The 24,296-nt window shown below is 48.5% G+C and overlaps 1 protein-coding gene across 4 annotated transcripts in view; it reads right to left on the bottom strand.

Moving 5' to 3' along the window:
• Positions 1–24,296, bottom strand: part of LOC121538500 (calmodulin-binding transcription activator 1-like) — a 543,809-nt gene that overhangs the window by 34,010 nt on the left and 485,503 nt on the right. For all 4 annotated transcript variants that reach the window (XM_045207028.1, XM_045207029.1, XM_045207030.1 and 1 more), the window contains exons 7-11: positions 23,378–23,531; positions 5,804–5,944; positions 2,987–5,325; positions 2,308–2,434; positions 1,853–1,987 (exon numbers count right to left, since the gene is read on the bottom strand). In XM_045207028.1, the coding sequence (XP_045062963.1) occupies positions 1,853–1,987; positions 2,308–2,434; positions 2,987–5,325; positions 5,804–5,944; positions 23,378–23,531 (2,896 nt within the window). The remainder of the gene's footprint in view (positions 1–1,852; positions 1,988–2,307; positions 2,435–2,986; positions 5,326–5,803; positions 5,945–23,377; positions 23,532–24,296) is intronic.

Below are 24,296 nucleotides of genomic sequence, written 5' to 3'. Positions count from 1 at the left end.
GCACACAACATATAGGCTTATAGTAGTCCATACTTAGTGTTGTTGGAAAATAAATCAATTTCATATGAACTTTCAGGACCTTGGAGAGTACCTGTTATTGTACTGGATGATACTATTGTATCAACTTGTTATTTTTTCACTTGTCACTGAGGTTACTCAATCAGCATGTTAATTATACCAGACACTGCAGTCCTCAGTAAACAGCAGTAAGGTAGTGCACTATGTAGGGAATATGGCGATATTTGGGACGCACCCTATGTCAGCTGCTTTAGGGCTCTGTCCATCTATACTGAACAAAGATATAAACGCAATATGCAACAATTTCAAAGATTTTGCTGCGTTACAGTTCAAATAAGGAAATCAGTCAATTGAAATAAATAAATTAGGCCCTAATCTATGGATTTCACATGGCTGGGCAGGGGCGCAGACATAGGCCCACCCACTTGGGAGCCAGGCTGACCCACTGGGGAGCCAGGCCCAGCCATTAAGAATGAGTTTTCCCCACAAAAGGGCTTTATTACAGACAGAAAAATAAAAATTTGTACACCACATTTGAAAGAAATAAGCTTTTTGTGCGTATGTCAAATTTCTGGGATCTTTTATTTCAGCTCATGAAACATGGGACCAGCACTTTACATGTTGCGTTTATATTTGTGTTCAGTGTAGCAGGATCAACTTGTAAACACCATGTAGTATTTATGAGTGTCATCAGGACAAGTATTAGACAACATAGGCATACATCTGAAAAGCCAGCAGTAAACCTGTCATCTTTGGACATGAACAGAGTGAAAAAAATACATATAGTAAATGCTTACTATACATGGCAAATGCAATGATTCCAAATGAAACCACAAGGCAAAATAACCATAAAAATGCAACCACAAGCCAATACCAATACCAATACCAAGCCAATATCACTGCACTGAGCGGGAGAGGTGAATGGGTTAACAGGTGCTTTCCTTCAGCTCCTTAGCTTAGCCCCTCCTAAACTGGTCCTGTGAATGTGCCAGTGAGACAGAGAGAGAGAGTAGTGTGAGTGTACCATATGAATGAATGGCGGAGGGATACACTGGTTCCACCGTGCCACGCCTGCCCGGGAGCCGGCAACTCCTGATTACTCACTCCCACTCCCTCAAGGGCCGTCTGCAATGCAGCTGTCCCGTCAGCCCTCTCGCCCGCTCCAGTCCTCCCCTCTCCTCGCAATGCCCTACTTTATCCTGTCAACGCACAGTCGTGTTGACACTGCAGTAAGTGTGTGACTGTGGAGCTCGGCTCCACACACACACACTGGGAAAGCACACACACATACTGGGAACGCACACACACATACTGGTATACACACCTACTTTTGACTACCAACAAGAACACAGAGATAAGCATCCCTGCAGTGCCTTACTCTATCTCTCCCTACCATTGCAGTCTAAATATACTCATTCACAAGATTTCCTGCTGCAAAGCCCTTGGGTCCTAATCTTCATTGTGCAGCCAATCACAGTTTCCATGCGTGCCCAGCAACATACACTCATGTATGTCATAGAAGTCCAGGATCAACTAAGTTTCTAATGAAGGTGATTCAATACAGCTATTAGATATTGATCCTGACATGTCGATCAGGACACAATAGCATCCTCTGAAAGACACAGCACAAGGACTGGTGCTCTTCATGGTCCTAGTCCAAATCAAACCCATGATTAACTGAGTTCCTACTACAGTTGATTCACTGCAACTATTGATTCTGACATTTCCTGACATTAGAAAACAATAAAAAATAACTGGAGAGAGAGAGAGAGAGAGAGAGAGAGGCAGAGAAAGAGAAAGGGTCAGAGGCAGATAGATAGAGACTGTCTCTTACCGTCCAGTGAGAGCCAGTCGTGTTGTGAGGAAGGCAGTGAGGGCAGGGCACGGGCCTTGTACTCAAACACCACAGAGTTAGAGATTATCTGGTTACTGGCTGTCACCTGCAGCGTCACCAGCCCAGTGTCATGAGCTGTGGAGAGAGACAGACAGAGGGAGTCCGAGTCAGACGCTTCACTGATAACTGCTACAACTCCAACACTCCTGACCCTAAACCCCTGTAGACCTCCTAGGAACATTATACTCTTCTTCTTAAAACATCTCAGTGGCCAGTGAGACACAATCTCAACTGAGGAACCTTCATGTAATATATGCTGATCTCCAGGAACCAAAAAATAGGCCAAGTCTAAAAGAAAACTACTGATATCCCTGATAAATAGACAGTGTTTTGAGTCAACCCTAGTGGAAGGATATAGAAGGTGTGGCAGGCCAGGCCAGTGAGGCCAGTCTTACCTGGGCAGTAGCAGCGCAGCACCCCGGGCTGGATGAGAGAGGCAGGGACAGCGACCTGGTCAAACAGGCAGCTGTAGTTAGAGCTGGTCTCCTGCCATGGACCAGTGATGAGCACCTTCACTCCTCCCTGGAACAGATAAACACACAGACTCACAGAGCGGGAAATGGATAAACTGAATCTATACTAGATATGAGGGAGCGAGTGTGATTTTGGCTACTATTTAATGTCATGCTGCCATCTAGGGGAGAGCAGTATGAATAACATGAACACAGTGATGTATCCTCAAGCTGCCTGGAATCTAGTGAAAGGGCTGCCGTCTCGTGGGTGAACAGTGTCATTGACATTACACAGACTTGTATTGTCTCTGTGGTATATTTGACTGGGATGCCATCCTGTGGTTGGACAGTGATATTACAGTCATTTTTCTGACTGACCAAAGTGGTCGCCATCTTGTGGTTGAACAGTGTCATTGACGTTACACAGACTTACTCTCTCTGTACATTACATTATTGAGCTGCCAACCAACCGGTGGTTGAACAGTGATATTGCAGTTAATTCAAAATATGTTGATATGTATGTTTGACTAAAATGAAACTATAAAACTATTTAGTAATTAAATTGGAGTATAATGATAGTTAAAGGGGGAGATCATGCACTAAGAGTGTGGTGGAGGCTCACCTCAGGGTAGGACCACTCGGGGGAGTAGTCAGTGACGATGAAGAGTCTCCCAGTGGCCTGCAGCATACCCAGAGCCCCCTGGGCCACGGCTGCACACACAACCTCCGCCACATGCATGTAGGCCAGGGAGCCTGGCTCCACCCCTGCACCCCCAGCCCCGGACCCTCCACCCAGAGACTGGGGGCTGCAGCAGGGCTGGAGACAAAGCTCTGAGGGGCTGTATCCTGCCCCCCGGGCCCCTCCTACCCCTCCGTCCTCCTGGTCCTGCTGGGGAGCTCCGCTAGGCGTGGCCTGGCCGTCTGAGCCGTGGTTGCCCACCAGCTGGTGTGTGTAGAGGGCTCCTCCGGCCGTCATGTTGGCTCCACTACCATCCACAGAGATGAAGTCATTGATAAGGTCAGAGAACTGGTTCCCGAAGGAAATGTCGAAGTGGTCAAGGCTGATTTCCATGCCTCCCCCTCCTGCTACCCCATTGGAGCCCGCTCCGCCCAGGCCCTGGTGGGGGCCCACAGTGTTGTAGAGGCCCTGGACCATCCCAGCCCCCTGGAGGAGGGGCTGCAGCTGCTGCTGCTGCTGCTGGGAGCGGTTGCTGCCGTCATTGTTGACGCCATTTCCGTTGCGCATGGCCACTCCTTCCCCTCCTCCTCCACCTCCCTGACTTCCTCCTCCGTCATTGGCCTGCTGGAGGTAGTGCTCTGCCCCTCCTCCCTCTAGGTTGCCTCCTCCACAGGCCTGGAGGTGATCCCCAGGCTTCAGTAGACCCTCTCCGTTCTCTGTTCCCCCGGCCTGGCCTGAGCTCACGCTGCCTGGCTGCTCCAGACCCACTACCTCCTCATGCTCTGGTCCCAGCCCAGGGAAGCCCCCCTGGTACTGCAGGAGCTGGAGAGACCCAGGCCCCTGCCCTGGCCCCTCGGTGGGGGAGCCCCCATTGCAGTTGGCCCTGTGCTGGCCCTGGTGGCTCTGGTGGTGGTGGTGGAGGTGGCCGTTGCTGCCAGGGGAGTCCGTCTTGACCACCTGCAGGCTCATGTAGGCTGTGGAGTCGTGGGAGTTGTGCTCCATCAGATGAGTCTTCTGGCCCATGGAGGACCTGCCCTGCTGGGCCTGGCCGGCCTGCTGAGTGTCCTGGAGGAAGAAGCTGGGCGAGTGGCTCTGGTGTGAGAGGTGGGGGCTGTTCATAGCCTGGCCATAGCCCACTGACCCAGCCCCGGACGAGTAGTCCTGCTTGGCATCGATGGCGCTGAAGTCCATCTGCTCCAGGGTGGTGCTGGGGCTCAGGCCTCCTCCAGAGGGCAGCAGAGAGCCTGCAGGGGTCAGGCTGAGGGAGCCCTGTGCTGAACCAGCCCCAGAGGAACCAGACACACCTCCTCCACAGCTCACCACCGCCCCCACCTGGTAACCCTGCTCTGTGGCCAGCTGCTGCTCGAAGGACATGTCCTCCGTCTTGATGTTCTTCACCAGAGCAGAGTTGAAGCTGTATCCAGAGTCTGACATGGAGGGAGAGCGCTGCATGCTGCCATTGGTGCCGTTGGAGGAAGAGGAGGAGGAGGAGGAGCTGCCGTCCCCCTTCAGCCTGCTGCCCCCATAGGTTTGGCCCTGCTTGGGGTTGTTGAGGAAGCAGTCAGGGTCGAAGTTCATGGTGGTCTCAGGTATCTTCATGCCTCCGGCATCCAGACTGCTGGACAGGACCAGCTCCTCAGACACCCCGGCTGCAGACAGCATGGACAGCCCGTCTGCTCCCCCCGTCCCCCCGGGAACGTCCCCAGCTCCTCCGCCAGGGAAGGCAAACTTGTGGCTGTCTGCCACCACACCGGACAGCACCAGGCCCTGGGAGGCTGCGTCGGGGCCCATGAGGTGGGCGTTGGGGCCCCCTGTGGGGGACATGCTGTAGACTGGGTCTCCGGTCACCTCGGACATGAAGACACTCTGGGACAGGCCGGACATGACGGAGGCTACGTGGCCCATGCCCGTCACCACAGGACTGTCAGCCATGTCTGGGTCGCTGTTCAGGCCGCTGCTGATGGACACGGGGGAGTTCTGGGTGGTGTCAGGGACCTCCACCTGGTTGGTAGAGGACACCTCTGTGCTGTTCTGGTGCAGGAGAACAGGCTTGTGGACCTTGCCGTTGCGTTTCTCTCTGGCGCTGCCCCCTCCTCCCCCTGAGCTCTTCCCTCCTCCCCCTCCCCCTCCTCCATGGCTGCTGTGCTCGGTCTTGCCCTCGGACACGTCGTTGTTCTGGACCTCAGAGTGACCACTGCTGTAGCCTCCACGGGGGTCCACCTTGGGGGAGATGATGCGGTGTTTGGCGCTGTTGCACTTGTGGTGCACGCTGCTCCCTGCACCTGTTAGAGGGAGGAAGGAGAGGTTACTAAGAGATAGCATTAGATACAGCAGAAGTCATCAATCATCTAGAAAGAATGTAGAATGGTACAGTGAATCTTGGTGACACAAACTAAATCTGAGGGAAGGCTGTGAATGATTTGTTACAACAGCTCATCAGAATGCGGACAATAACAATAAGAATACTGCCTGTGCTTTTGTACCTAAACAAATCACCTGGAAACACATGTAATTATCCAATGAATTGTAATTGAAGTAATTGTTTGATTGTTTGGTGTGCCTTTTGATACTACTTGAACTTTTGTCAATCCAAAACAAGAGAGCCATGACCCTGAGACTTTCACATTCACTCTGAGCATGATGTATGAGCTCAACCTCTTCTCCTTCTCCCTGCCTTCTCTCCTTTGACTTCTCCTACCCCTTTCTCTCTCACCCCCTATCCTCCTGCCCCCTATCTACCCCCTATCCCCTCCCCCTTACCCAGGGTGCCCGTGCAGAGGCAGTTGTGGGTCCGGGGAGGTGGCTTGGTTTGGTGGCTGTCCAGAATCTGCTGCACCAGCTGCTCCACTGAGAAGCCAGAGCTGCTGTTCCCGTTGCTACAAGTCCACTTGATGCCATGAACTGCCGGGAGAGAGGAGGAGACACAGACGTCAGCCAGACAGCCACTACCACCAGCCAGCCACGCCAGCCCCCCTTCCCACCACCACCATCTTCACTGCATTCCACCACACTGTACACTACTATATTTAATACAGCCCCTCACCACCAACCATGCCAGCCCACTCCCCATCACCACCACACACTGTACACTACTAACCCACCCATACATCCAATTACTGCTTCCTCTGTCAACCCAAACATCTCCTTACTACACTGTACATTAATGACTCACCCATTCACCGTACTGAATCCTATCACTTCTACACCCCTTACTTGCACCCTGTAACATACCATCCCCACCTATCCCACTTCACACCACAGTGTGCTTGGGCAACGCCGAATTACTGAGCAATGTCTTATCTCTTTCCCTGCGTTGCCCCACCTACTGTACTGTACAACACTACTTCCTGAAGTAGCCAAGCACAGAAGCAGCATGGAGTAAACCTGCTGGCTTTTCTGTGTCATTGTATTTCCCTCTGCTCCTGCTCTGAGTGCTTATGAAGGTGACATTCCCCCCAGTGCTGCCTCTACCTCTGCCTCTGCTCGGGCTGTGATGGGGAAACCACTAGAGGGGAACACAGTCTAGCTGCCCTGCTAGCTGCAGCCAAGGAAGGAGAGAGAAGAGAGTAATTCTCCTTCACAACTCCACTCCTGCCTGCCTGCCTGGCTGGCTGCCTTTCTGGTAGCTTTTCTGGATGGCCTGCTCCAGTCACACTTCGCTGGCACCTCCTAATAGCTCTCACTGCTTCCCTAGCTCAGGCTTGGCAGAAGACTCCTCTTCTCATCAGGATGATAGTGATGCTGCTAACACAAGCATAAGGCCTATAATATCACAGTTACTGCTGCTACTGCTGCTGCTGCCACTCCACCCGCTCTCAACCAGAAAACAAAAAATATGGTAATACTTCTGAAGTGGAGCACATTTAGAATATCAAACAAAATCAAGGCAGCTCTAATATGGGTTCACACGCCTGGCTACCTGCCTCAGTTAAATAGGCAGAAGAGAGGGAGGGAGAGAGTTAGTAAATGCGTGTGTGTGAGAGAGAGAGAGAGAGAGAGAGAGAGAGAGAGAGAGAGAGAGAGAGAGAGAGAAATTAGAACGCTGCTCCAGACAGAGACAGAGACAAGAGAGAGAGAGAGAAATTAGAACGCTGCTCCAGACAGAGACAGAGACAAGCAGAAGGCTAATCAGGGTGCTTTCACTTCAATGCTAACGAATCACTCCTCCATTGATCTTGTTTAAGGACAATACAATTATCCTACCTAGCCTACAACATCACAATGCAATGAATAATTGAATTATTGTTTTCAAGTGTGTACAAAATTATACTCTAGGCTGCAGTGAAAATGTCATTCGAATAACGGCCAAAATACCTGTAATTTGAATGTTTAATTCCATTTGGATTAGTTAGCAGGCCAGTCTGGCTGTATTTTTACTTCTGATACTGAGATGCGCCGTCTGTTGCAAATCATCATTCTCCCAAATCGTCCTATAATAATGTGACCACATATGCTCCCGGCAGGCCCAGTTATTCAGGAAAGTTTAACATGCTTCGCGCATCTAGAACCTAACTCATCAATATAGGCTAAATATTTATCATTTAACTTTTAAAATGTATTACCTTTTATATATGGCACACAACCAGTCACAATGTTTTAATCTGATTAGGCTACTTCAAAAGTATCCTGTAGGCATGCGTTCCTCCAAAACAAAATGGCTTGACAATAACTAGGTTTCCATCCAAAAATGTTAGGCGAGTAAAATGCATATCAGATAAAAAATGTAATGACAGGCCTGATGGAAAGAGAACATTTTTCGGTAAATTTTACAAACGTTGACAAAACAAAATACGCTAGACAAGGTGGGATCTTTTTGTGTCGGTAAAATGAATTATGCGAGAAATGTCGGTGGAAACTCTTTTATGTGCAAATATTTATATAATAACCATAATATTGAAGTAAACTTGGGAGTCGCGATTACATGTTGTGTGGTCCTCCCACGACTTGTCGGGAAAGCATGCAGTTTATTAGGCTACAGATGAAATATGTTATGAACTTCACAGGATGGTAAAAGTGCAAGGTGATGAGCTTGATGCTCCATTCCGATAAGTATCGAGGGTCTTATTCTGGTGACATGATCATCGATGCTTGTCTGCCGTTTGACAATTAAAATAATCTCGCTTTTTTGTCCATATTAATCTCATCATGTAGGCTATACGTGTGCTCTAGCTGTCACGAATTCTGCCGAGGCTGCTCCTCCTCCTTGCTCGGGCAGGCTTCGGCGTTCGTCGTCCCCGGAGTACTACTAGCTACTGCCGATCGAAGTTTCGGTGTTTGTCTTGTTTTGTCTTGAGTAGTTACACCTGTTGTCTATTATGTTTGATTGTATATCCTATAATTACCCTTGTCTCACGTTTGGTATTTGTGTGTTATTGTTTTGTGTCTAGGCGGTATCGGCATTGCTGTATTTCATATTACGTGGATGGTGTTTTTCCCTCCTGGTTCGGAGGTTTTGTTTTGTTCTTTACTATTAGTAAAGTAAGTCTGCTAGTATCTCTGTGTCCTGCGCTTGACTTCACTCGCCGCATACACATCGAACCTGACAGAATAACACACCTCACCATGGAGTCAGCAGGATCAGCGGTGCCAACGGAATCATTGGAGGAGCGTGTAAGCAACCAAGACGCCATGATCCAGAAACTGGGCACCACCATGCAATATGTTATGAACACCTTGAGCCGATGGGAGAGAGGAGGTTTGCCCACACCTCCTCCAACAATACCACCACCCTCAGCCATACCCATCGTTCCATCTCCGGAGTCCAGTGGGATTCGGCTCTCGCTCCCGAGGGCTTATGATGGCACCGCGGCCGGGTGTCAGGATTTCCTGCTCCAAGTAGAACTCTACCTGGCAACCATTCACCCGGCGCCCTCGGGATACGAGAGCGTTTCCGCCCTCATCTCCTGTCTGTCCGGCAAGGCACTGGAGTGGGCCAACGCCGAGTGGAGGGGAATAGACGCCGCTACAGTCAGTTATGCGGAGTTCTCCCGCCGCTTCAGGGTGGTTTTCGATCATCCCCCTAAGGGGAAAGCGGTGGGGGAGCGTCTGTTCCACCTCAGACAGGGGAAGAGGAGCGCGCAGGAATTCGCACTGGATTTCCGGACTCTGGCGGCCAATGCGGGATGGAATGAGAGGGAACTCATCGACCACTATAGGTGCAGCCTACGGGAGGACGTTCGCCGAGAGTTGGCCTGCGGGGACACCAACCTAAGTTTCGATCAGCTGGTGGACATGTTGATTCGTCTGGATACCCTGTTGGCTACCCGCGGACGTCTGGAGCTGGGGCCGTCCATTCCATCCCCCAGCACCTCAGAGCCGAGCCCTATGGAGCTCGGGGGTGCTAGAGAGAGGAGGAGAGAGACCAGGAGAGAGGCCGTCCCCTGCACCAACTGTGGCCGCAGAGGACACACTGCGGTTCGGTGCTGGGGAGGGTCTCCTAGGGATCGAGGCAGCATGCCACGCACTGATGAGTCATTCCAGGTGAGTAAGCGCCCAACTCACCCAGAGCTCTCTGTTGTCCACATGTGTATCCAAGTTGTGTTTCCCGAGGTTTCTTCTCACTCCCAGCATAAGGCGCTAGTAGATTCAGGCGCAGCTGGGAATTTTATTGATCACAGTTTCTGTTATAAGTTAGGGATTCCCCTCATCCCAGTTGATGTGCCCTTCCCTATCCATGCCCTAGATAGCCGCCCTTTGGGGTCAGGATTGATTAGGGAGGTCACAGCGCCACTTAAGATGAAGACGCAGGGGGGTCATGAGGAGATTATACAGTTGTATTTGACTCTCCTGCGTTTCCCGTGGTGTTGGGGCTTCCCTGGTTAATATCTCATGACCCCAACATTTCATGGCAACAGAGGGCTCTCAGGGAATGGTCTGATCAGTGTGTCGGGCGGTGTATAGGTGTTTCCGTAGGGGCAACAACGGTGGAAAGTCCGAACCAAATGCCCGCACTGCACATTCCTCCTGAGTATACAGATTTGGCACTCGTCTTCAGTAAGAAGAGGGCGACTCAATTACCACCTCATAGACAGGGGGATTGTGCGATAGACCTCCAGGCTGGCGCTGCACTTCCGCGTAGTCATGTGTATCCTCTGTCTCAAGAGGAGACGGCGGCTATGGAGACATACGTCACCGAAACTCTGGGACAGGGATACATACGGCCATCCACTTCTCCTGCGTCCTCGAGTTTCTTGTTTGTGAAGAAGAAGGATGGGGGTTTGCGCCCGTGTATTGATTACCGTGGTCTCAATCAGATGACCATTAAATACAGTTATCCTCTCCCTCTGATTGCGAGTATGACGGAGTCATTACACGGGGCACGATTCTTCACAAAATTGGATCTCAGGAGTGCTTACAACCTGGTGCGCATTAGGGAGGGAGATGAATGGAAAACAGCATTTAGTACCACCTCGGGTCACTGAGTATCTCGTCATGCCCTACGGGTTAATGAATGCTCCTTCAGTCTTCCAATCATTTGTGGACGAGATTTTCCGGGATTTGCATGGACAGGGTGTAGTGGTGTATATTGATGACATTCTAATATACTCCGCTACACGAGCCGAGCATGTGTCCCTGGTGCGTCGGGTGTTGGGTAGGCTGTTGGAGCATGACTTGTATGTGAAGGCGGAGAAATGCCTGTTTTTCCAGGAGTCCATCTCCTTCCTGGGACATCGGTTGTCCGCGTCATGGGTGGAGATGGAGATTGACCGCGTTTCAGCCGTGCGTAATTGGCAGACTCCCACCACGGTTAAGGAGGTGCAGCGGTTTTTGGGTTTTGCCAATTACTACCGGAGGTTTATCCGGGGTTTTGGACAGGTAGCAGCTCCCATCACCTCCCTGCTAAAGGGGGGCCCGGTGCGTTTGCAGTGGTCGGCTGAGGCGGACAGGGCGTTTAGACATCTGAAGGACCTGTTCACCTCGGTTCCGGTGCTGGCACATCCGGACCCCTCTTTGGCATTCCAAGTGGAGGTGGATGCGTCCGAGGCGGGGATTGGTGCTGTACTGTCTCAACGCTCGGGCACGCCTCCTAAACTCTGTCCCTGTGCCTTTTTATTCTAAGAAGCTCAGTCCGGCGGAACGAAATTATGACGTGGGGGACAGGGAGCTGCTAGCGGTGGTTCAAGCCCTAAAGGTGTGGAGGCATTGGCTTGAGGGGGCTAAACACCCTTTCCTCATTCTGACTGACCATCGTAACCTGGAGTACATCCGGGCAGCGAGGAGACTGAACCCTCGTCAGGCTAGGTGGGCCATGTTTCTTGCCCGGTTTGTATTTAAGCTCACGTATATACCAGGGTCACAGAACGTGAAGGCAGACGCCCTGTCCCGGCAATATGACACAGAGGAGAGGTCCATTGAGCCCACTCCCATACTTCCGGAGTCTTGTCTGGTGGCACCGGTGGTGTGGGAGGTCGATGCGGAGGTTGAGCAGGCGTTACGTACAGACCCTACTCCTCCTGAGTGTCCAGAGGGGCGGAAGTACGTGCCGCTCAAGATCCGTGATCGACTGATATATTGGGCTCACACGTCACCATCCTCAGGTCATCCGGGTATAGGTCGAACGGTGCACTGCCTTAGCGGGAAGTACTGGTGGTCCACCTTGGCAAAGGACGTGAGGGTTTACGTTTCTTCCTGTTCGGTGTGCGCTCAGTGTAAGGCGCCTAGACACCTGCCCAGGGGGAAGTTACAACCTCTACCCGTTCCACAACGGCCGTGGTCTCACCTATCGGTGGACTTTGTCACGGACCTTCCCCCCTCCCAGGGGAATACCACTATTTTGGTCGTTGTGGATCGGTTTTCTAAGGCCTGCCGTCTCATTCCCATGCCAGGTCTCCCTACTGCTCTACAAACTGCTGAGGCCCTGTTTACACTTCTTCCGGCACTACGGGGTGCCTGAGGATATAGTGTGTGATCGGGGTCCCCAGTTCACCTCTAGAGTCTGGAGGGCATTTATGGAACGTTTGGGGGTCTCGATTAGCCTTACCTCGGGTTTTCACCCTGAGAGTAATGGGCAGGTGGAGAGAGTAAACCAGGATGTGGGTAGGTTTCTGAGGTCCTATTGCCAGGACCGGCAGGAGGAGTGGTCGGGGTATATCCCCTGGGCAGAGATAGCCCAAAACTCACTTCGCCACTCCTCCACTAATCTTACTCCTTTTCAGTGTGTGTTAGGGTATCAGCCGGTCCTGGCATCAGAGCCAGATCGAGGCTCCTGCGGTGAATGAGTGGTTTCGGCGCTCGGAGGAGACATGGAACGCTGCGCATGTCCATCTGCAGCGGGCTATCAGTAGGCATAAGGCGAGCGCCGATCGCCACCGCAGTGAGGGTCCAGTTTATGCACCTGGAGATCGAGTCTGGCTCTCGGCTCGAAACCTGCCCCTTCGCCTGCCCTGCCGGAAGCTGGGTCGGTGGTTTGTGGGGCCATTTAAAGTCCTGAGGAGATTGAACGAGGTATGTTATAGGTTACAACTGCCCATAAATTACCGCATTAACCCCTCGTTCCATGTGTCTCTCCTCAGGCCGGTGGTAGCTGGTCCACTCCAGGAGAATGAGATACGAGAGGCTCCTCCGCCCCCCACTGGACATCGAGGGGGCTCCGGCGTACTCAGTCCGTTCCATCGTGGATTCGAGACGTCGGATGTGGGGTCTGCAGTATCTCGTGGAGTGGGAGGGGTACGGTCCGGAGGAACGGTGCGTCCTCCTGGCCGTCCCCGGGGTCGGCGCACGGCTGGAGCCGCGCGTCAAGGGGGGGTACTGTCACGGATTCTGCCGAGGCTGCTCGGGCAGGCTTCGGCGTTCGTCGTCCCCGGAGTACTAGCTACTGCCGATCGATGTTTCGGTGTTTGTCTCGAGTAGTTACACCTGTTGTCTATTATGTTTGATTGTATATCCTATAATTACCCTTGTCTCACGTTTGGTATTTGTGTGTTATTGTTTTGTGTCTAGGCGGTATCGGCATTGCTGTATTTCATATTACGTGTATGGTGTTTTTCCCTCCTGGTTCGGAGGTTTTGTTTTGTTCTTTACTAATAGTAAAGTAAGTCTGCTAGTATCTCTGTGTCCTGCGCTTGACTTCACTCGCCGCATACACATCGAACCTGACACTAGCCAACAGCGCCCAATACCAGAGTGGGCACACGCTATATAAAGCAAAAATAATTTGGTGAGAAAACCATCAGTAGAGTTGAAAATGCGATGGAAACCCATTTAACTTGTCTTTTTTATAAGTACATGGGAATATAACCGCAACAGTTATGTTTATGTGCACTACATTTCTATGCACAGAGTTTTATCCGCAACAAGTCAATCTGATGGAAAATGCGCATATTGTTTTTATGAAGATTTTTGAATATATGCATGAAAATCTGTCGCCAAATGGATGGAAACCTAGCTATAAACACCCTAAAGATTCTGGCAAGTGCGCTAGTCCAGTGTCACTTTGATTATGCCTGCACATCATAGTTCAACAGCAGCCTCACACATCTAAAGAATAAGCTACAGACCAGCTAAAACAAGCTTGTATGAATTGTACTTAAACTCCTACATACTCATCTGGAATTCAAGCATTTTTTTGTCTTTATCTCTCTAATGTGTCTGTATCTATGTAATTGTATATGTCAAATAAAATTTGATTGGTTGCGTACACATTATGCAGATGTTATCACGGGTGTAGCGAAATGCTTATGTTCCTAGCTCCAACAGTGCAGCAATACCTAACAATACAAAAACAATACACAAAATCCCCAAAATAAAAAAGAAAGGAATTAAGATATTTAGAAATATTAGAATGAGCAATGTCAGAGTCCGGAATATATGTATATGATGGTGTGTATTGACATTATGAAAAGTATATGAATAGGAAAGGTGTGTACAGCAGTAGTTATATAGGATGATCCATGACTAGAATAAAGTATATGCATATGAAGTGGGTAAAACAGTATGTAAACATTATTAAATTGACTAGTGTTCAATGACTATGTACATAGGACAGCAGTCTATAAGGTGCAGGGTAGAGTCCCTGGTGGTAGCTGGCTAGTAACAGTGACTAAAGTTCAGGGCAGGGTACTGGCCAGAGGCCGGGTAGTGGTGACTATCTACCAGTCTGATGGCCTGGAGATAGAAGCTGTTTTTCAGTCTCTCGGTCCCAGCTTTGATGCACCTATTCTAGAAGCGGGGTGAACAGGCCGTGGCTTGGGTGGCTGAGGTCCTTGATGATATTTTTGGCCTTCCTGTGACACCGTGTGCTGTAGATTTCCTGGAGGACAGGCAGTTTGCCCCCGGTGATGCGTTGGGCTGACTGCACCACCCTCTGGAGAGCCTTGCGGTTGCGGACAGTGCAGTTGCCGTACCAGGCGGTGATACAGCCCGACAGGATGCTCTCAATGGTATATCTGTAGAAGTTTGTGAGGGTCTTAGGGGCCATGCCAAATTTCTTCAGCCTCCGGAGGTTGAAGAGGCACTGTTGCGCCTTCTTCACCACACTGTCTGTGTGGATGGACCATTTCAGTTTGTCAGTAATGGGCACGCCGAGGAACTTGAAGCTTTTCACCCTATCCACTGTTGCCCGTCGATGTGGATGGGAGCGTGCTCCCTCTGCTGTTTCCTGTAGTCCACAATCAGCTCCTTTGTTTTGTTGAGGTTATATTCCTGGCAATACTCCACCAGAGCCCTCACCTCCTCTCTGTAGGCTGTCTCGTCGTTGTTGGTAATCAGGCCTACCACTGTTGTGTCGGCTGCAAACTTGATGATTGAGTTGGAGACTTGTGTGGCCACGCAGTCATGGGTTAACAAGGAGTACAGGAAGGGGCTGAGCACGCACTCTTGTGGGGCACCCGTGTTGAGGATCAGCGTAGCGGAGGTGTTGTTGCCTACCTTCCCCACCCGGGTTCAGCCCGTCAAGAAGTCCAGGACCCAGTTGCACAGGGCGGGGTTCAAACCCAGGGCCCGAGTTTAGTGATGAGCTTGGAGGGCACTATAGTGTTGAAGGCTGAGCTGTAGTTGATGAACATCATTCTTACATTGTTATTCCTCTTGTCCAGATGGGATAGGGCAGTGTTTAGTGTGATGGTGATTGCATCATCCGTGGATCTGTTGGGGTGATATGCAAATTGTAATGGGTCTAAGGTGTCGTGTAAGGTGGAGGTGATATGTTCCTTAACTAACCTCTCAAAGCACTTCATGATGACAGAAGTGAGTGCTACTGGGCAATAATCATTTAGATCAGTTACCTTCACTTTCTTGGGTACAGGAAAAATGGTGGACGTGTTGAAGCAAGTGGGGACAACAGACTGGGATATGGAGAGATTGAATATGTAGGTAAACAATCACGGTCAGCTGGTCTGCAAATGCTCTGAGGACCAGGCTAGGGACGCCCTCTGTACAGGCAGCCTTGCGAGGGTTAACATGCTTCAATGACTTACTCACGTCGGCCACAGAGAAGGAGAGCTCACTGTCCTCGTGAGCCGCAGTGGGCCGCGTCGGCGGCACTATGTTTTCCTCAAAGTGGGCGTAGAAGGTGTTTAGCATGTCCAGGAGCAAGGTGTCAGTCCGCGGTATTTATGTCAAAATCAGGGACCGCAATGGAAATAAGTCCCCGACTATTTTGTAATCCCAGTCACCTTTAAAAATCTTTGTACTTTGTGTATATATGTATTTTTTTTAAACTGACAAATAAAATCAATCAATCAATCCAAACTGTGCAGAGGCCATTTGATGAATGGAAAGAGTTACAAAACTCTTTCCATTCTGTTACAAAACACCAAAAAGTGTAATGACATTCGGAGATTGTCAAGCCAAGGCTTCGATACTGGGTAGGGAGGGATGTATTTTCTGTTTGTCCAGATTTACACATTCTATTTATTGTGGTGTTTAAAATACAAACCATTATATTGAAGTGCCTGAAGTTGGTATGCTTTGTTTATTGGTTGTGTGGTGCATTAGCACAGAAACCTATTGGTGGAAAATTCATTGCATATATTTTATATAATTTTAAATATGGCATCAAAATGTTGAAAATCTGATTTCCCCCTAGATGATCATTGTCTGCAGCCGGTAGCTCTGCGTGGCATCAACTGTGCCACAAAAGCATGCTGAAGTGGCAAAGTCGATATCCACATTTATAAATATAGTATTTGTGGTCGAAAACATTATTTTGAGTTAATTCTATGAGGGGGGAGGGTGTGCAATTTATTTTATAGTACAAGGGGAGGGTCATGTGAAAATATGTGTAACGTTGGGAAGGGGGCGCATTTTTTTTAATGACACCTGGCTACATGAGCTCAGATTAAGAATGGCAAAGACAATACACATAACTGTAATATTATTAACTTTTATTTAATCATGGGAGCCCAATTGAGACCAGGGTCTCATTTTCAATGGTGCCCTGAGACCATAAAGTTAACGAACAGGTACATTACATTAGAACATCTCTAACATCACAGCCATCATAAACAAGTTATTAAATCAATCACTCAAAACAATTGCACACCTCGTGAACTCATTTATCATCAGGGTTTTAAACTGCCCTAGTGGCACCAGGGAATCCAAATGTAATGAAGTTTGTAAGTGATTCCAAAAATATGGAGCGTGAAAACTAAAAGCAGATTTACCTAATTCCGTGCAGACCCGAGGAATCTGAAGAGTTAACCAACCCTGTGAACGGGGTTTGGTATCTCATTCTTTTATACGTTAGCAACAAAGTTGGGTAAATTGGAAGCTTGTGTAGTAGGGCTTTGTAAACAAAAAGGAGTAATGAATTGATCTACGGGACTTTAATGAGGACCAGCTAACCTTTTGACATAAGTAATGAAGGCACAGATTTTTTTAAAGAAAAATGATGTATGTATCTGTTGTTTTACTCTTTCTCTGTGAATTAGATACATATTCAAATGACCTGTCTGACCTCATAACTGTTTGGCATCTCAGTAACACATCTGTTATGATGATGCAGGCATTAGTAATATGGGGATAAGAGGCTGTTGTCATGTGAGGTGTCCTGACACTGGTCCCCCTTCGTGACAAAGCCAGAGCAGAGCTACAGTAGAGAGCTGACTCAGAGCTTTGACAGACCTCAAAGTGACAGCTTACATCCACTATATACCCCCACTCCCACTAGTCCAAACAATCCTGCCTCACTATGGCACTGAATGATGCACCGTGCCAGTCTGCCAAGGTTTGTCATAGCTCAGTAAAAGCTCTCCTGCCTGGTTTGGTCTCACCCTCGGGGGTCTGAGCTGTTTGTGTGTGTATATGTGTGCGTGTGTGTGTGTGTGTGTGTGTGTGACATATCCGCCTGTCTTCCCTCCTTACTCAGGGTTGTGTTTAAACCTCCGCTGTGCTCTGACAGCCACGCCACAAGGTTCTGTTCCGTCCTGCGGCACGCCACCCTGCATCACTACCACCATCACAACCAGCTAATTCCTGTGTCATCATCTGGAGCGGCCACGCATGTAAGGGATGCGGCCTGATGAGCAGCGCCTGTCTTCAGGATACACAGATCACATCACATTGTCTTTGCACCACTGGGCACTGACTGGGGTATGGGTGCCATGCACCCACTTCCCTGCCCTGCCATGCCCTGGTCTGGTCTGGCCTAACCCTGGATGGAGGGTCTGGAGGGATGGAGGGAGGGAAGGAGAGAGAGGGAGGGATGTAGGGAGGCCGGTGGTGTGTTTGTCTATCAGCAGGCTCGGGGCCTGGCTGACTCCATAGCTGGGGCTAGGGTTGGAGCATCACTGGGCCGGGGCTACTGCCTGTTTACTGCATTAGAGGAGGGGAGTGAGTCAAGCTGCCTGGCTCGTCTGCTGCTTTCTCATTGGCCTATCTGCCCTCTTATAGCAGAGAACCCACGCTGTGACCCCCAGCCCAACCCTCAACCCTCATCTCTGACTAACTCACGTCTAGAGCAGGGTTCCCCAACTGGCAGCCCGCGGGGTCATTTTAATTGGCCCCCCAAGCTTTCTGAGCAAAAAAAAGTTTGAGTATTTTTGTTATTTTTTATTGTTGGACATAAAAATACTGTAAGAACACCAGCAAAACAGCTCCAACTGATTTTAATTTTGGAAATCTGTTCTAAGGTATTCCCACGCATAACACCTTCCTAATATTGAGTTGCACCCCCTTGACACAAACCGGTGCGCCTGGCACCTACTACCATACCCCGTTCAAAGGGACTTAAATCTTTTGTCTTGCCCATTCACCCTTTGAATGGCACACATACACAATCCATGTCTCAATTGTCTCAAGGCTTAAAAATCCTTCTTTAACCTGTCTCCTCCCCTTCATCTACACTGATTGAAGTGGATTTAACAAGTGACATCAATAAGGGATCATAGCTTTCACCTGGATTCACCTGGTCAGTCTATGTCATGGAGTGTATATGTGATTATATACAAATGTAAGAAAGGTTTGAAATTATTATGTTTTAGTCAAATGTTGTATCGGTTTGGGCTTCTTGCGGTCAATTTGCAGTCTACAAATTATTTGTAATTATGTTCCGGCCCCCTGACCATCCGCTCAAGAGAAAATTGTCCCGCAGCTTAATCTAGTTGATGATCCCTGGTCTAGAGTAAGAGGGACAGAAGACAATTCACAGAAGTTCAACTCTCCCAAGAAAATACCTTTTTGATGTTTATGTTGAGTTCATGCACTAAGATAAAAGGAAGGTTTGAACTCTCTGAGACCCAGTCTATAAGTGTGAACATTACATGCATTTCAGAGCCTTAAGCGAACATGCATATCAATGGCAGCATGATACATGGCTTAACATCAAACATACTTACATTTTACATTTTAGTCATTTAGCAGACGCTCTTATCCAGAACGACTTACAGTTAGTGAGTGCATAAATTTTTCATACTTCAAAGTTTCCCACAGTTTACTAATTTGCACAGTCCTTAGTTAAACTGAAGGTTTGTAGCTATGATAGGGGGTTGGGAATGGGACCCTGTCCAGCCTCTTCCTCTCTAGGCCTATATGTTAAACTTCAGAGGAGTAGAAGAGTTTCCTTTCCCTCCGAGATCCTTAGTGCTACACTTCATACTCCATCCCTCCTGTGTACAGTAATACACACCTACGTATATCCGCTGATGAACCATAGCTGCTTGTGTAAGACATGAGTTCCTCTGGGGAGAATGTACAGTTTTTAAAGGCCTGCTGTATTATTCACAGCTGAATAATACATAGATAATATAATATAACGCTGCTGTGCACTTCACCTGTACCCCTCTATGTCCCTATGATCAGGGAGAGAGGCTGTTCTATCACCACACCACTAGGTGGCACTGTCGCTCTACCGTACAGCTAATGTTTATATCCTGGTTGTTCTATGAGGGCGAGAGAGAGAGAAAGAGAGAGAGAGAAGGGGGGGTCGGGGGGGGTTGGCTGAGGCTGCTTTGTTGCTCTGTGGTTGTGTCCCAATTGGCCATGGGCCCTGGTCAAAAGTAGTGCACTATATAGGGAATAGGGTGCAATTTGAAACACATTCTGTATGTGGCCTCATGTAGCCCGTCAGCTAGAAGACATCTCACCCTTCTCGGCCCTCATTGTCCCAACAACTCCCCAAAGTTAATGACTTCACGCATTACTGCAAATGGCTGGGATTGAAATGAAGCCCCAGACATAATGAATACAGTAGTTCACAGCAGCACTATTAGCTGTCCATTTCCTGTACTGTCCTGTACTGATCTATCCTGTCCTGTACTGCTCTGTACTGATCTATCCTGTCCTGTACTGCCCTGTACTGATGTATCCTGTCCTGTACTGCCCTGTACTGATCTATCCTGTACTGTACTGCCCTGTACTGATCTATCATGTCCTGTACTGATCTATCCTGTACTGTACTGCCCTGTACTGATCTATCCTGTCCTGTACTGTCCTGTACTGATCTATCCTGTCCTGTACTGCCCTGTATTGATCTATCCTGTACTGTACTGCTCTGTACTGATCTATCCTGTCCTGTACTGCCCTGTACTGATCTATCCTGTCCTGTACTGCCCTGTACTGATCTATCCTGTCCTATACTGATCTATCCTGTCCTGTACTGCCCTGTACTGATCTATCCTGTACTGTCCTGTGGTGGATGGGATGCTCAAGTGACTCTTAAACTGATTGCCAGAGGAGCAGTGAAGGAGAAAATGATAGTGGCGCGTATGCGTCTGGTGATCATGGCCAGTGTGTGTGTTAGGGCCTTGCCTGGCTGGCTGGTCTGTATTCACGGAGCATCTGAAAGCTGCTGACACACTACTCTCTACCTGGTCCCATCACCAATAATAAGCCCTGTGAACATCACTCACCATCACCGCCCTGCCAACACTCTCTCACACACAGCCTGGAGTCTGGCCATTAACAACTCTCTCAATGATTTTCAGAAGCCCCTGATCGACTATTATCATCAGACAAACCCTGACATTTTACCAAACACTCTCATACACTGTCTCAAACACTGTCTTAAATATTTTGTCTTGCCCATTCACCCTCTGAATGGCATGCATATACAATCCATGTGTCAATTGTCTCAAGGCTTAAAAATCCTTCTTTAACCTGTCTCCTCCCCTTCATCTACACTGATTGAAGTGGATTTAACAAGTGACATCAATAAGGGATCATAGCTTTCACCTGGATTCACCTGGTCAGTCTATGTCATGGACAGTGAAGGTGTTCCTAATGTTTTGTACACTCAGTGTATATATCAACGAATTGGCGAGGGCACTAGAACAGTCTGCAGCACCCGGCCTCACCCTACTAGAATCTGAAGTCAAATGTCTACTGTTTGCTGATGATCTGGTGCTTCTGTCTCCAAACAAGGAGGGCCTACAGCAGCACCTAGATCTTCTGCACAGATTCTGTCAGACATGGGCCCCGACAGTGAATCTCAGTAAGATAAAAAATAATGGTGTTCCAAAAAAGGTCCAGTTGCCAGGACCATAAATACAAATTCCATGCCCTAGAGCACACAAAAAACTATACCTACCTCAGCCTAAACATCAGCACCACAGGTAACTTCCACAAAGCTGTGAACCATCTGAGAGGCAAGAAGGGCCTTCTACGACATCAAAAGAAACATGAAATTCGACATCCCAATTAGGATCTGGCAAAAAATACTTGAATCAGTTATAGAACCCATTGCCCTTTATGGTGCTTCATTCTTTAGCTAGATGACTCCTGATATCTCCAGGAGTGATAAGTATAATTTGTTGTCTTTATCTGTTGTGGTCTAGTACTGTCTTTTTGTTAGCTAGGGCCATCTACCTTAAGTGCTGCCTGTCTTCCCAGTGGCCTACTTGGTGTGTGAACTTCTGACTGCTCATAATTTGCAGATAGTTGTTGACACATCAACCAGGATCAAGGGGCAGGGCAATTTGTGACTTGTTTTGGTAATCAGTAGCTGTATTGGAGGGGGAGTGGTTTCACCTCTCCTAGGCAATCAGCAATTAGTACTGGGAGGTGTGCTCTCCACGTCTGCTAGGCAATTAGCAATTAGTGTTAGTTCTTCAGTCTCCCCTGGTTTCTCAGCAGCAGCTGTAAGCGGCGGTCATGTCAGTTTTGTCGGAACACTAAGACCGTCGCCAAAACAAAGACGGTTCTGCAGAGTTATTTGAGGAAGGAAAGAGAGGAGGGCTCCACACCACTCTCTCACTTGAGTATCTTACCTAGTTATTTTCAGATGACCTCATTTTGCTCTTTTGTAGCTTTGTCAACTATGTGTGTGTTTTCTATACCTCTTCGCTCCTCTCCCTGTAGGCTTTACAGACTCTCCCCACCCTTTGCCTGCAACCTGTGTAATTTAGTGTACCCTGCGCACACAACCCATGTGGAATTCCGGGTCTCTGGCAGCATTTGGAACTGCCGATCTGCGGTCAAGAACGCGGCGTTAATCTCAGCCTATGCTGCCCTTCAGACTTTTTGGCCCTGACGGAGACATGGATCACCCCGCTAATTATCAAAATCCAGAAAAGAGCCATTAAATTCTACAACCACCTAAAAGGAAGCGATTCCCAAACCTTCCATAACAAAGCCATTACCTACAGAGAGATGAGCTTAGAGAAGAGTCCGCTCAGCAAGCTGGTCATGGGGCTCTGTTCACAAACAGACCCCATATAGCCCCAGGACAGCAACACGATTAGACCCAACCAAATCATGAGAAAACAAAAATATAATTATTTGACACATTGGAGAGAATTAGCTAAAGAACAGAGCAAACTGGAATGCTATTTGGCCCTAAACAGAGAGTACACAGTGGCAGAATACCTGACCCCTGTGACTGACCCAATATTAAGAAAAGCTTTGACTATGTACAGACTCAGTGAGCATTGCCTTGCTATTGAGAGAGGCCGCCGTAGGCAGACCTGGCTCTTGAGAGAAGACAGGCTATGTGCACACTGCCCACAAAATGAGGTGGAAACTGAGCTGCACTTCCTAACCTCCTGCCAGATGAATGACCACATTAGAGACACATTTTCCTCAGATTACACAAACAGAATTTGAAAATAAATCAAATATAGATAAACTCTCATATCTATTAGGTGAAATACCACAGTGTGCCATCACAGCAGCAAGATTTGTGACCTGTTGCCACAAGAAAAGGGCAACCAGTGAAGAACAAACACCATTGTAAATACAACCCATATTTATGTTGATTTATTTTCCCTTTTGTACTATTTGCACATCATTTAAAAACTGTACATAGCCAGTAATATAACATTTGAAATGTCTCTTCTTTTGAAACATTTGTTAGTGTAATGGTTACTGTTCATTTCTGATCGTTTATTTCACTTTTGTTTATGTATTTCACTTGCTTTGGCAATGTAAACATGTTTCCCATGCCAATAAAGCCCTTTGAATTGAATTTAAATGGAATTGAATTAAGAGAGGGGAGGTGTGTAGGATTTCTGGGATTTCTGGTGAGTCAGACGCTCTTCCTCCCATACACTGGCATTAATGAATAGAGCTCTCCCCTGCACTGTGCTGGGCTTGCTCTGCTTTGTGCTGCCTGACTGGGAGGATGGGAGGTCAACACCTGTGCTGGGCTGTGTGCTCTTAGGCTGGACACCGTGGTGACTGGGGGATAGATGACCCCTGTCTACCAAACAGCTCCAGGCAGGGCAGGAACACAATAACAACATAGTAACAGTCAGTAACCATGCCAGGTGTCTAAGATAGCCACTGTGGGTACATTAATAGGGCTAGGAGAGGTCTGAGCATTAAAGACCCAGACATGAGTGTCTGGCTAGTCTGTTTGTGTGTCTGGGGCTCTTAGGGCTAGACCCTTGAGAAGAGCTTGCACCTGTAATGTATAAGGCTTTGAAAAGGCTGTGCTCTAAATGTGATAGGTCAGATACTCACACATGGGCTTGAGCTGGCCAATCAGCTCCTCCTTGGTCCACTTGGCCCATTCCTTCTTGTCTGTGTTGATGGAGCACAGGATTGGCCCGCATGGTTTCCCACAGTCCTCTATGGCCGGCACATTCAAGTAGTGGACGAGCACGATGTCAGGGTTCTGGAGAGAGAGGAGAGGAGTAGGGGAAGGTTAGTCAGTAGACTCAAATGATGTGTGTCTGGTAACAGTGAGAGAGAATGGGAATCACACATAGACCCAGAGAGAGTGAGAGAGAGACCCAGCTGGAAGTGTAACACCTTCTAGCACTGGAGCTGGTGTGTCAGCACACAGACATGCTGCTGGAATAGGCTGCTGTTGGAGAGACTGTTGCATGGTAACTCTCACACAAATAATTGAGTGAGAAAAGCTCACAGAGCGAGAGAGACAGAAAGAGAGAGAGAGATAAAGAGAAAGTGAGAGAGAGAGAGAGAGAGAGAGAGCGAGAGAGAGAGAGAGAAGCAAAACAGAAGTGTGTCTCTGAAGAAATATGTGGAGGGGATGTTAAAACCTCTTTGGAAGATGTGTGTGTCTGTGTGTGTGGTAATTGCCCTGCTATGTGCATGTAACACACTTATAGCATTTTGTGAAGTCCTCCCACATGCCGAGCCAATGCCCTCTATTAACTTCCCTGTGTACCCAGTCAGAATCCACCAATTTACCCGCCACAACTGTTACCTACAGTATGTAAATTCCCTAAATTGACAGCTTATGAAAAATTGTTGCTGTTTAAAAGACCGGTTGAGCCAGTGTGAATAACATCAATTGTGTTCTGTAATCATGAATAGCTTTGATTACTGTGCAGAGTAAACAGTGGCAGGAGAAAAGCTCCCACTCCGCTCCTTAAGACTCTATTTATTACAAACACTCTAATGCCAATAACAACAC

This window comes from Coregonus clupeaformis, chromosome 24, assembly GCF_020615455.1.
Source record: "Coregonus clupeaformis isolate EN_2021a chromosome 24, ASM2061545v1, whole genome shotgun sequence".
In the NCBI taxonomy this organism is placed as follows: Eukaryota; Metazoa; Chordata; class Actinopteri; order Salmoniformes; family Salmonidae; genus Coregonus; species Coregonus clupeaformis.
This window is presented reverse-complemented; position numbering and strand designations above follow the sequence as displayed.